Genomic DNA, 14,124 nt, shown 5'->3' with positions numbered 1-14,124 from the left:
ACAGCTGCTATGGGCAATGAATGAATGAATGAATGAATGAATGAATGAATGAATGAATGAATGAATGAATGAATTCATTCATTCATTCATTCATTCATTCATTCATTCATTCATTCATTCATTCATTCATTCATTCATTCATTCATTCATTCATTCATTCATTACCAGCAGCATACCACCCTGCATACCACTGCTGGCTTGCTTCTGAAGCTAAGCAGGGTTGGTCCTGGTCAGTCCCTGGATGGGAGACCAGATGCTGCTGCAAGTGGTGTTGGAGGGCCAGTAGGAGGCACTCTTTCCTCTGGTCTAAAAATAAAATATCCCAATACCCCAGGGCAGTGATTGGGGACATTGCCCTGTGTAGGGTGCCGTCTTCCGGATAGGATGTTAAATGGGTGTCCTGACTCCGAGGTCATTAAAGATCCCATGGCACTTATCCTAAGAGTAGGGGTGTTAACCCTGGTATCCTGGCTAAATTCCCAATCTAACCGTCACCTAATAATCTCCATTTTACAATTGGCTCATTCATCCCCCTCCTCTCCCCTGTAACTATTCGTTGCTGCAAATGAGAATGTGTTCTTAGTCAACTTACTTGTAAAAAAAAAATGAAGGCCAAAATAGATCTCTGTAGTAGAATACAATCGATGCACTACTCCTTTTGTTTGGACACATTGATTGTTTCCCATAGCTATGTGCACCCTGCTGTGTTCAACCAGACATCATCACTATCAAAAACCAGTCACAATGAACAGAGTGCCCCAGTTTGGCTGGGGTAGGCCGTAATTGTAAATAATAATTTGTTCTTAAACGACTTGCCTAGTTAAATAAAAGGTTAAATTAAACGATGAACAAAAATAAAGTGGAGAAAAAAAAATCATCAAATAGGCTATGTTCTGAGTATTTTGAATTACTGAACAGAAAGATGCCAACCTTGTTTTCTACTTCAAATTATTAGACTGACTTGCTGTAAATAGCAGTTAAATCTCCATCACAACGTTGACATAGTTACGTACGTTGGTTAGCCTATAAGCATCATTTTAGACTGCTTAAACAGGAAGTTACAATGTAACCACAAGTCAACACCTTTGTTTTTCAAAAGGAACCATGTAAAACATAAAACCAACTAACTAATGGTTAGTAACACAATGTTGCTACATTGTAGCCGGTGTGGGGTAGGCTAAATGCTTGACATAGGAGACTTTGGGAAAACTACAATTGTCTGTGCCATAGGGTGGTAGAATATGTGAGCACCAATAAACAGTTGATGCAACTCAATGAGGAATGATACTAATGCACATTTATACTGCCGGTATTAACTATCGTTGGCCTATATGTAGGCCTATTCATTCAGAAGCTCGCAAATAATTAATAATCCATGTCCTGAGCAGAACCCCATCAGGACCAACCAACGTGAATCCCTATTGATAGTCCACACTTCCAGGAATAATTAGAATGTACTTTATATAGCTGTATATTACTCATAGGCGGAACATTATATCAGTGTGTACTTACAGAAAATATGTCTACGTCCGTAGCAGCCATGGTGCGAAATGTATGCGTTTTAATGCCGATCTGGGCGAAAGGAAACTGCCCTTGTCTCACTCTCTCTGTAAACTAGCTGACACAGTGGAACAAGCTTGATTGCGCTTCCAATATGGCTACTTCCTGGAAACTCCCATTTGCCTTCGGAGCTACACAATCCAGAAGGACAGGACTGCGCGCTGAAAATATGGAACGTTCTGACGGTTGTAATTAAATCACCTTTGACAATTTGCAATACTGTATCATTGACATTTACGCGCTGATGATATGAAAAGCCATCGATGAACTATATTGCCTCGCAGGTCGCTGATGGGATTTGTAGTTTGCAGAGCCTTAGCTGCCTTTTTAAAGTCAACGTTTTGTTTTGGCTACTTTAAAAACGATTAACCTATATTGAGTTACAAAATGTTACTTTTAGTGAATATCGAGACACGAACCCTAAAATATATTGCCTAAAAACGATAACTCGCATTCTACACCACTTCAGAAAAAGTGATGTGAGCCAGGTCTGAGGTCTTGAAACAGTGTAACCTGGCATTTCTACTGTTTTTGAAACATTGTATCACCTTTTCCTAAAATATTGTAACGCATAATTGTATCAATGTTTATCATTCTATGCATATGATATGTGAAATAAATATGAGAATGGTAACTTTTTGTTAGCTACAGTAACAGTTAATGTTAGACGACTACAGGCTACTGCCCCAGACACCTCTGAGCACCGCCCGAAGACAGAAGTCTGCACACATTATTCAAATTAATTCCACGTGTCACCGGAAACTGCAGGTAGGGCGAAGGTATAGTTTCTGACAGGTATCGCGGATTATATGTATGATAAGACTTTTCACTTTCGGTTGTTCCTTCTGAATTGACATTTTTGGTTGTAGGGTGCTCAAAATGGATTTCACTCAAGAAGCTATTATCTCGCTGTTGATAGAAGAAGGGGGGAAGTTGAAGAATTCCGAGTTGCTGACTAAATTCAAAGATTCCTTGAACTGCACTGATCCCGCAGAGAAGAAACAGAACAGGGATCTATTCAAAAGGTTTGTGAACACTGTTGCTGTCGTGAAAGAAATTGAAGATGTCAGGTATATTGTACTAAAGAAAAAATATCAGCATTTGTTACAAGAAACAGAGGATGTTCAAAAGTCTGAAAGTGAAGAGGTCCCCGAGCCAGGTGAACCCTCACCTGTATGGAACAGTGAGAACAATGCACATTCTCAAAATGGAGGAAGTGAGATAAGTTCTGAAAATGTCCAAGAACCTGTTATTACAAGTGTCGGTGAATGTGTCTCAAATGACAGTGACATGCATTCATTTATAGAGCTGGCATTTAAAGAAAAAGTTGATTTCAAACCAAAAAGGTCACTGAATTTCAACATAGACCATACTTCTGATGCGCAGAGAGAATATATCCCCTCTGGGGGGGCTGTGTATCCTGGGAAGACAAAAAACCCTAGTGTGCAGAAGCCATTTGCACTGCCTTTACGAATGCCTCCAAACTTGGCCAGAATAGAGATCCATAAACTCAAATCTGAGGATGACGATGGCTCTTCAAGGAGAGCTGGATCCACTGACCAAGATGCACACAGCTCCTCTAGAACCAAGAGAAGACCATCCACTATGAGTGTGGGTTTAAGCTCTCCGCTACCAAGGAGGGCTGTCAAGATCACCAAACCTTCTGAGGAGCCCAAGTACACATCCACAGTCCCCCTGGAAGAGGCAGAGCATGAGTGGCTGGTGAGGTCTGCTGCTGGACACTGGAGACGGGTGTACGGCCTGCTCCTCAGAGACACACAGCTGGCAGAGAAGAAGGACTTCATGTCCGGCTTCACAGCCCTTCACTGGGCAGCCAAGTGTGGTAACAGTGAGATGGTGGGTAGTATCATCAACATATCCAGGCAAGGTGGAATGGACCTCGACGTCAATGCCAGAACATATGGAGGGTACACGCCACTGCACATTGCTGCTTTGCATGACCAGGAGTTTGTGTTGGCCATGCTGGTGCATGAATACGGAGCGGATGTGAATATAAGGGACAATTGTGGAAAGAAGCCATATCACTACCTGCGCAAAGGGATTTCTTCTGAGGTGAGGGAGCTGCTTGGTGAACCTAAGGTCCAGCCCCAGGATGTTCTCCAAGCGGAAAGGGAGGAGCTAGATATCTTCCCAGACCTCTCCAAAGGCTTGCATACGATAAGTCGGCTCTTCAATCCCCATGTGGAAAAAAAGAAAAAGCACAAGCATAGACCCTCTGTCTATTTGCTGGGTGTCAACCCGAGGGATGAGAGAGATGAGAGTTCATCCAATCACAGAGAGACCTCAGATGCATTTAAGTAACATGAGTCTGATGTGAAATACAATAATACAGTTTGATATTTTGCACAAAATCTATTTAGCTTTTCATGGTTTTTACTGTGATATAGATACAAACATATGGGGTTATGAGAGGAACATTCAGTTGTGTTGAACTTTGTTTTTTTATAAATCAACAAGTGTAACCATCATAATTTCATTACTCCCTTTTTAATCAAACAACCACTTATTACTAGTATGGAAGGTATAGTATGAAATGTGCTACTCTCTCTGTGTCGTGTAATCAATATCATTTATAATGTATCTAATCGTGTTAATAGTGAATAAGTAATACATGACTTCATATACGAGGTAATGCATTTTTTGCTCGATGGGATTTAACATCAATTTCAGCAGATCAAAAAAAAAAATCCATGAACACATTATTGTATGTGTCCCTGTACTAAACCTGTACATGAGAGATGAATATGATTCATGTCTGGATATTAACATTGCCTTCACTCTCAGGGGTCATCACATGTGTCATCTTTTTAGATCGATTTTCTGTCTAAGAAACACATTTGTTTTGAAGAGGTTGCCGCAGTACTGAATAATTGTGAAAGTGAACAATACTATGTGGCCTTACTGTTTAAGATTCCTGTGGTGTGAATGTGTTATGATGAGTGAATATTGATACAGTGTTTAAAGGATTGATTTGGTGAAATGCAAAGATATACTCTGAAATATTTATCTGTGATTTTCAAGTCACATGCATCTTGTCTTTCTTCCATGTCTTATACAATACTTACTTTAGTAATAATCTAATTTGTTAGTTTTAGTAAAGAACACATTATTTGATGTACAATGCCTTCAGAAAGTATTCACACCCCTTTACTTTTTTCACATTTTGTTATTTTACAGCCTGAATTTAAAATGTATTAAATGTAGATTTTGTGCCACTGGCCGACACACAATACCCCATGTGGAACTATGTTTTTAGAAATGTTTACACATTAATAGGAATTAAAAGCTGAAATGTCTTGAGTCTATAAGTAAGTATTCAACCCTTTTGATTATGATAAGCCTAAATAAATTCAGTACTAAAAATGTGCTTGACAAGTCATTTAAGTTGCACAAACTCACTCTGTGTGTAATAATAGTGTATAACATGATTTTTGAATGACTACCTCATCTCTGTACCCCACACATATAATTATCTTTAAGGTCCCTCAGTCGAGCAGTGATTTTCAAACACAGATTCAACCAAAAACACCAGGGAAGTTATCAAAGAAGGGCACATATTGGTATAGATAAAAAGCAGACATTGAATATATTCTATTTTTGTATTAACCTTTACTTGACAAGGAAAGTCAGTTAAGAACAAATTCTTATTTACAATGACAGCCTACCACGGCCAAACCCTAACCCCGACAACACTGGGCCAATTGTGCAACACCCTATGGGACTCCAAATCACTGCAAGTTGTGATACAGCCTGGAAGCAAACCAGGGTCTGTAGTGACAGCTCTAGCACTGAGATGCAGTGCCTTAGACCACTGCACCACTCGGGAGCCTCTTGAGCATGGTGAAGTTATTCATTACTCCTTGGCTGGTGGTTCAATAGACCCAGTCACTACAATGATACAGGCGCCCTTCCTAACTCAGTTGCCAGAAAATAAGGAAACCGCTCAGGGATTTGACCATGAGGCAACTGGTGACTTAAACATAGTTACAGAGTTTAATGGCTGTGATAGGAGAAAACTGAGGTCGGATCAACAACATTGTAGTTATTCCTGGGGCGGCAGGTAGCCAAGTGTTTAGACCATGGGGGCCAGTAACCGAAAGTGGATCAAATCCCTGAGCTGACAATGTAGAAATCTGTCATTGTGTCCCTGAGCAAGGCAGTGAAGGCAGAAACGTTTCACTGTTCCCCGGGCGCCATGGATGTCGATTATGGCAACCCCCGCACTTCTCTGATTCAGAGGGGTTGGGTTAAATGCGTAAAGCATTCAGTTGTACAACTGACTAGGTATCCCCTGAACAATACTTACCTAAATGACAGAGTGAATAAAGGAAGGCTGTACAGAATACAATGTGTTATGTGGGGCAAATCACTAAGCACCACAGTGAGGGGAAAAAAGCATTTGATCCCCTGCTGATTTTGTACGTTTGCCCACTGACAAAGAAATTATCAGTCTATTATTTTAATGGGAGGTTTCAAAAATGTTATAAATTGATTTGCATTTTAATGAGGGGAATAAGTATTTGACCCCCTCTAAATCAGAAAGATTTCTGGCTCCCAGGTGTCTTTTATACAGGTAACAAGCTTAGATTAGGAGCACACTGTCTTTTATACAGGTAACAAGCTGAGATTAGGAGCACACTCTTAAAGGGAGTGCTCCTAACCTCAGTTTGTTACCTGTATAAAAGACACCTGTCCACAGAAGCAATCAATCAATCAGATTCCAATCTCTCCAGCATGGCCAAGACCAAAGAGCTCTCCAAGGATGTCAGGGACAAGATTGTAGACCTACACAAGGCTGGAATGGGCTACAAGACCATCGCCAAGCAGCTTGGTGAGAAGGTGACAACAGTTGGTGCGATTATTCGCAAATGGAAGAAACACAAAATAATTGTCAATCTCCCTCGGCCTGGGGCTTCATGCAAGATCTCACCTCGTGGAGTTGCAATGATCATGAGAACGGTGAGGAATCAGCCCAGAACTACATGGGAGGATCTTGTCAATGATCTCAAAGCAGCTGGGACCATAGTCACCAAGAAAACAATTGGTAACACACTACGCCGTGAAGGACTGAAATCCTGTAGCGCCCGCAAGGTCCCCCTGCTCAAGAAAGCACATATACATGCCCGTCTGAAGTTTGCCAATGAACATCTGAATGATTCAGAGGGCAACTGGGTGAAAGTGTTGTGGTCAGATGAGAAAAAAATGGAGCTCTTTGGCATCAACTCAACTCAAATGATAGAAGTAGCAAGCTATCAAAGTTGACCTCCGACCTCTTCTAATCTTTGGCTCTCCTTATCAAACTGAACAAAACATAGGCTATAGGCTAGTCCCAACTCTCCTGGAGTGGCCTAGCCAGTCTCCAGACCTTAATCCCATAGAAAATAGTTTGAGTTGCCAAACATCAGCCTCAAACCTTAATGACTTGGAGAAGATCTGCAAAGAGGAGTGGGACAAAATCCCTCCTGAGACGTGTGCAAACCTCGTGGCCAACTACAAGAAACGTCTGACCTCTGTGATTGCCAACAAGGGTTTTGCCAACAAGTACTAAGTCATGTTTTGCAGAGGGGTCAAATACTTATTTCCCTCATTAAAATGCAAATCAATTTATAACATTTTTGACATGCGTTTTTCTGGATTTTTTGTTTTTATTCTGTCTCTCACTGTTCAAATAAACCTACCATTAAAATTACAGACTGATCATTTCTTTGTCAGTGGGCAAACATACAAACTCAGCGGGGGATCAAATACTTTTTTCCCTCACTGTATATTCAAGCATGGTGGTGGCTGAAAAGAAACAGAATAGAGCTAAGCACAGGCGAAAACCTGTTTCAGTCTGCTTTCCAACAGACACTGGGAGACAATTTTACCTTTCAGCAGGACAATAACCTAAAACACAAGGCCAAATATACACTGGAGTTGCTTACCAAGACGGCACTGAGTGGCCTAGTTACATTTTATTCTTAAATCGGCATGCAAATGGCTGTCTAGCAATGATCAACAACCAATTTAACAGAGCTTGAAGATTTTTTTGAAGAATGTGCAAATATTATAGAATCCAGGTGTGCAAAGCTCTTAGAGACTTACCCAGAAAGACTCACAGCTGTAATCGTGAGACAAATGTGATTCTATGGGAGTGAACATTATTTATAATAAGGATTACATGGAGAAAACCGGACCTGTCTGAAATAAAAATGGATGACCTTCCCTTCAGCAAAATATATTTGACCTAATCCCTTCCTGAACACTTGAAAAAAAAGTGCTGTTATAGATCACATTATATAATCGGATCCGTTTTATTTTAATCAAAGTCTTCAGCTAACTAGGGGTAGGCCTGTGCTTTTTGCAATTTTCTTTAATAAAAAGTAAGCCTATGGCATACCCTCTCATACCCCCTTTATGTGAGTCTTGGTTTTAACTTAACTGCCCTTCACTGCTGTCTGTCGAACAGGTAACGTTAGGTCTAGCTCTTATTCCTTAAATAGGATGAAATAGACTCCAACATAAAGCCCTCCTGTTGTTAGTAAAGTCTAATTAAAATGAGATGGTTGAAATTAATTATGCCTACTCAAATTTTCCTACTTTCAGCACCATGAGCTGTCCATTTGTGATTGATTGTGCTACGGCTGCTGCTTCAAGTTTCAGCACCACAATGTAATTTACTCAAATCTGGTTCATTTTGAGGTCAATAACTCTGATAAATAGGCCTACAACATGGGCAATAAACATCTTGTATTTGAATTTTAAAAATGATAGAAGTAGCAAGCTATCAAAGTTGACCTCCGACCTCTTCTAATCTTTGGCTCTCCTTATCAAACTGAACAAAACATAGGCTATAGGCTAGTCCCCACGCAAGACTAAACCTAATCAACAAGCCTTTGACTCCTGAACTGCCACCATAGTCCTACACAGCAAAGCCATTGGTTAGGCAGCACACAAAAAAGTTTTTGATCAGAAGAGCAGAGCAGGCTGGGGCTCAGGTTTGGAATATCCATTGTAGTGTGTAATGCAGCCTAGTTTTATTTACACCATTCCAGCAGCTATCTTAGAAATATAACTTTGCTCTGTGTTTCTTCGAGCATGCACTTCTTAGCCTATAGGCTATGGATAATTTGAGACCACACTAAGTAGCCTATAGGTGCACTTGATATTGCTTGCCCAGTGGAGAATCAGAGATTAGGGGCGACGCCGATATATAGCCTAATAAGCAACTAATTCTAAAACACTGAGGAATATTGACATTTCATCTATTACAAATTACATGACCCTCTCCTGGACTAGATTTATAAAAAAAAAATACTAAACCCTCCCCTTGACTGAAATGAAAAAACATGACCCTCCCCCATTTTCTTCCAGGTACCCATTATGTAAATGTGTTCCATCCCTTTCTGTCTTTTTCGCTCCAATAAATTTGCTAATATTTCTAAAAACATGTTTTCACTTTGTCATTATGGGGGATTGTGTGTAGATGGGTGAGAAACAAATATATTACATTTATTTTGAATTCCGGTTGTAACAACAAAATGTGGAATAAGTTAAGGGGTATGAATACTTTCGGAAGGCACTGTAGATTCAACCATCTACTGAACTCAGGAATCCCAAATATCAGCATGTGAAATGTCTCCCTGTTGGTTTCGTGGCTTCATACAGGCAGCATGAGATTGTGATCCAGCTAACTGAGCATAGACACTGAGGCTGAAGAGATGAGAAGTGAACAGACTTACTCAAGCTATGTTCCTGGCATTTTCATGACGTCACCTCCCTCTGTGCCAAGCCAGTTCTCACCCCGTGGTCAGAGCAAATGTTTCCACTGCAGCAAGGCCAGGGGCAAGAAGGACACAGTACTGGTTGCTGTTTAATACACAACATTCGCTGGACCTCTACCCACAGTCCTACACTTCTGTAAGCCAGAATATTCACTGGACCACCAAACCGTCACCCCCTGTAGCTTGAATATGAGATCTTAGTCTCTGAAATGTACTGTGTCACACAGGTGTTGCCATCGTTGTATGCATTGTTTGTCAGTGCAGAATCCCAGTTAGTTGTATGTCCTGTTTGCTTCCGTAGGTCTACGCTAGGCGTGATCTCCTCTGGTAACCGTGGGAGTCAGATGAAAGGTACTTTGTGATGGGAAGTGAGATAGTGGTTGGTGTATTCTGGCATCTCTCCTTCCCCTTGGTTTCTAGAGTGATGTGACATTCAGCACCTCATAATAGGCATTTGTTGTTGTTCACTAACAAACTTGGTAGCATTCCATCAGAGATGCTAACGAGGCCAGAGAACATGGGGCGATGCCCCTCTTCAACTCTTCAATCCCACTGAATTAGAGCAACACAGCCTCTCTCCATATAACATATTACGGAAGAGATACAGCAATAACTGTAACTAACTTCTATTAACCGTGTGAACCTGTTCAAGTTGTTTCAAAACGTCTAAACTAGTCAAATGTACTTCAGAACATTTTTATTTAGCGATAGCAAACTCACGGTTTGGTGGAAGGAGAAAGTTTAATGTATTCACAATATAACAAACACCATGGAATTCAAAATTCCAAGCAACAAATGAAGCACTCTCCACAAGGCAAACAAAACACAAAACAGAGGGGCGACAGTCAGTCAGACACAATGAAGACAGCCAGAGGAAATGCAAGTATAAAGGCTCATTGTCATCACAAGACTGGGATTGATTGAAAACCAATGAACGTGTCATTCATTGTGATCATCTCTCTCTTTAATCGGGTCTCTGTCTCAGTTACAAAACCCTACCCCCACTAAACAAACAATACCTCTTTCAAAAACAACCCTTTTGTGGGGATTTTGAAAAAACACTTTTTGACAAATGGATAAAAGAAGTGATAAGTTAAACAATAACGCATGTTTACATACATAACAGGAAATAGCATGGGTCAGTTAAACGTAAGAATGTGCACTTCTGTTGGTCCTATGCTGTCTCCCTGTTCCCTACCATTGGTCTTTCGCATGCCTCAGGAATTCCTTCATGCCATATAAACAAGAAGTCTGAGGCACTGAGTCCCACTCACTTAACCGTTGAGGCTGTCCTCTGTACAAAGTTTGTTTACCAAACCGAAATGGACATCGCCGTAAATCTCCAAATAAATGTTTAGGGTGAGAGTTGAGCAGCATAAATCTTAATATTTTGTGGAAATGTATGTTTGCGTTCTCTTCTCTCCAATCATTTGACATTTCACAAAACAATTCACACCATTCTGTTGATGAACAGTACATTGCATGTATTTTTTGTTGTTGCTCAAAACTGGATTTTCAGAGTCCTCAAACAGAAGATCCACACATGGGTGAACGTGATAAATAGTCTCGCTATTGTTATTTCACTGCTGCTCTTTAATGACTTGTTACTTATTCTTATCCGTATTTTTTTTAAACTGCATTGTTGGTTCGGGGCTCGTAAGTAAGCATTTCACTGTTGTATTTGGCGCATGTGATTAATACAATTTTATTTGATATAGTACATGAGCACAAGTGAACATCTCATTACAAAATCTTGGGCATTAATATGGAGTTGGTCACCCCTTTGCTGTCATAACAGCCTCCACTCTTCTGGGAAGGCTTTCCACTAGATGTTGGAACATTGCTACTATAACAGCCTCCACTCTTCTGGGAAGGCTTTCCACTAGATGTTGGAACATTGCTGCTATAACAGCCTCCCCTCTTCTGGGAAGGCTTTCCTATAGATGTTGGAACATTGCTGCGGAGACTTGTTTCCATTCAGCCACAAGGGTAGTGAGGTTGGGTGATTAGGTCTGGCTCGCAGTCAGCGTTCCAATTAATCCCAAAGGTGTTCGCTGGGATTGAGGTCAGGGCTATGAGCAGGCCAGTCAAGTTCTTCCACACCGATCTCAACAAACCATTTATGTATGCAACCTCGCTTTGTGCACGATAGCATTGTCATACTGAAACAGGAAAGGGCCTTTCCCAAGATATACCTTTACTGGAACTAAGGGGCCTAACCCAAACCATGGAAAACAGCCCCAGACCATTATTCCTCAAACTTTACAGTTGGCACTACGCATTGGGGCAGATATCGTTCTCCTGGCATCTGCCAAACCCAGAGTCGTCCATCACAATGTCAGAAGAGTGATTCACAATTTCAGAGGATGCGTTTCCACTGCTCCATAGTTCAACTGCTGTGAGCTTTATACCATGGTGATCTTAGGCTTGTGTGCGGCTGTTCAGGCATGGAAACCCATTTCATAAAGCTCTAGAAAAACAGTTATTGTGCTGACGTTGCTTCCAGAGACAGTGTGGAACTCGGTAGTGAGTGTGCAACCGACAGACAATTTTTACGCACTATAGCACTAGGCGGTCCCGTTCTGTGACCAACCACTTCATGGCTGAGCCGTTGTTGCTCCTACACATTATCAGTGCTTCCAGCTCTAGCAAGGCAGAAATTTGACAAACTGACATGTTGGAAAGGTGGCATCCTATGACGGTGCCACATTGAAAGTCACTGAGCTCTTCAGTAAGGCCATTCTACTGCCAATTTTCCTCTATGGAGATTGCATGGCTGTGTGCTTGATTTAGCCAAATCCACTAATTAGAAGAATGAGTAGGTGTTCCAAGGGGTTTTCCTTTATTATTATAACTAGAATAATAGTGAAAACATCAAAACTATGAAATCACACATATGGAATCAGGTAGTAACCAAAAAAAAAAAAGTGTCAAACAAAGCAAAATATATTTTACATTTGAGACTCTTCAAATAGTTACCCATCGCCTTGATGACAGCTTTACACACTCTTGGCATTCTCTCAACTATCTGTATGTAGAGTATGAGGAGAGCAATACAATATTTATCTGTGAATGAATAGGATTGGGAAAACAAACAAGGACCAAACACAAAGAAAAGGCACGGTACTGTTACACAACAGGAAAAGGCTTCTCTCATCCTAATCCCCTCACAATGAACACATATCAATCAGAGTGCTGCAAGTAAGCCTTGCTGGATCATCATTAAACACAGAATAATAACAGCTCTCTGTGCTTTCGCTTGGTCAAATATTCAATAGAAATGAATAAAACCACAACATTGATCATGTCAAAACAGAACGACATCACACAAGACATTCATTATTATGGAAATAATGTCTAAAATGAAGATTTATTGTAGTGCAACTCCACACAAGTCAAAACAAATAATACATTCCCTCGTGAGGAGGGCCTTTTCTGGGTAAGGCTGACATTGAAGGTCAGCATAGGGATTCCATATTATTAGCGTGAGAACAGATCCACTGCTTCTAGAGTGCAGCCTAAAATAAAACATCTGGTGGAAGGAGGTAGAGGACCGACAGGGAGAGTTCTTGGGCATTTCATTTTTAATCATTTAAAGAAAGCATAGTTTGTGAGACCCAAAGGATATTTCAAGCAAATATAATCTGGACTGGAAATGCATCATTTCATAAAAAATAAAAAATAAAGAGTTTTACCTCTTTAGTGGAACTTTGTGAGACCACAATACATGACTGTAGCCTAAATAGCACTGGTAATACTGTACATAATCGGCCTCGTTGAATGTGCTTATGTACCATATAAAACCCCATCATGCGGAAAATTCCTCTACAAATCAGTTGAAAAAAATAACTTTGGCTGGAGTAAGGCTTAGAGTTTGAAATAAGTGTTTTCAAAAGAAAACAGAAATGTGCAGTTACATATCAAAGTGCTTTTTTCCATTCACCTTTTTGGTTTTTATCTATAGTGCCTTCATTTTAAATGCATTAAAAAAAAACACAAATATGTGGAGATTAAATCTACTGCCTATTTCGACAGATATACAGCATTTATCACCCTCTTTCAGGCTCTGACAGACACATACAGTCTAGTATGAATGATGAAAAAGACCACAAGGCCAGAATATAATCCTAAAGCTTATTTCATATATATCTTTTATTTTCTTTTTTAAATTGCAGGCAGAGGTGAAAAGGACATCAAATGAAAAGTGATAGAAGGTGATGTACAGGACATTTCACACTGTAGTCCTAACTTCAACACATATATTCCTTATACATACTATACATATGGACACCCATGTGATTGTGCTGGCTGGTAACAACCCAGGATGGAGGAAGCAGAGGGGGTTCGGGACTCTATAAGCCCAGAGAGGTGATGGATGGCTGGGGGAAATGAGTAGAATGGGGACCTAGTGGTGGTCCTCACGGAGGGAGGGTGTTGAGCAGGGACTCCAGCTGCTCTTCTCCCAGACGCTGCGTCTCATCTAGGTCCTTCATCCTGATGAGGAGCGAGGCCTTGGTCTGGACGAAGTGCCGGTAGTCCTGGAGCTGCTCGGCTGTCAGGCAGCGAGACAGGAAGTTAGACACCATCTGCTCCCGTCTGTCCAGGTTGTCCTTCAGGTCTTTGGCATCCTCCCGCTGCTTACACAGTAGACGGTGACGGTTGTCCAGAGAATCCTGCCAAGGAAATAAAAATAAAAAAAATTGGATGAAATTAAGCACAACATTCCCTAAAATGTTTACTCATTATCCAATGTGTACTAGTAGTGTAAATGGAAAGGCGT

The 14,124-nt window shown here is 40.7% G+C and overlaps 3 protein-coding genes across 5 annotated transcripts in view; 1 reads left to right on the top strand and 2 right to left on the bottom strand.

Annotated features, from left to right (window-relative positions):
* The window catches only part of LOC110533358 (septin-8-A), a 48,961-nt gene extending 46,686 nt beyond the window's left edge, over positions 1-2,275 (bottom strand). Inside the window, exon 1 of one of the 2 annotated variants that reach the window (XM_021617477.3) lies at positions 1,513-2,275. In XM_021617477.3, coding sequence (XP_021473152.1) covers positions 1,513-1,542 — 30 coding nt within the window. In that variant the 5' untranslated portion in view covers positions 1,543-2,275. The remainder of the gene's footprint in view (positions 1-1,512) is intronic. The other variant, XM_021617476.3, reaches the window with a different exon arrangement.
* sowahaa (sosondowah ankyrin repeat domain family member Aa) lies at positions 2,232-4,945 on the top strand. The gene has a single exon (XM_021617475.3). The coding sequence runs from the start codon at positions 2,440-2,442 to the stop codon at positions 3,880-3,882; it is 1,443 nt and encodes a 480-aa protein (XP_021473150.3). The 5' UTR covers positions 2,232-2,439; the 3' UTR covers positions 3,883-4,945.
* A 7,734-nt stretch (positions 4,946-12,679) lies between these two features.
* Positions 12,680-14,124, bottom strand: part of LOC110533356 (protein Shroom1) — a 40,456-nt gene continuing 39,011 nt past the window's right edge. For both annotated transcript variants that reach the window (XM_021617470.3, XM_021617473.3), the window contains exon 8: positions 12,680-14,017. In XM_021617470.3, coding sequence (XP_021473145.3) covers positions 13,763-14,017 — 255 coding nt within the window. In that variant the 3' untranslated portion in view covers positions 12,680-13,762. The remainder of the gene's footprint in view (positions 14,018-14,124) is intronic.

Source organism: Oncorhynchus mykiss, chromosome 10 (genome assembly GCF_057628025.1).
Source record: "Oncorhynchus mykiss isolate SJ-2025 chromosome 10, ASM5762802v1, whole genome shotgun sequence".
Taxonomy (NCBI): domain Eukaryota; kingdom Metazoa; phylum Chordata; class Actinopteri; order Salmoniformes; family Salmonidae; genus Oncorhynchus; species Oncorhynchus mykiss.
The sequence above is the reverse complement of the archived record's forward strand: the minus strand, read 5'-3'. Positions and strand labels throughout refer to the sequence as shown.

Bases quoted from the DNA above. Each gene is read 5' to 3' on its own strand.
- sowahaa (XM_021617475.3), top strand. From the start codon at position 2,440: ATGGATTTCACTCAAGAAGCTATTATCTCGCTGTTGATAGAAGAAGGG.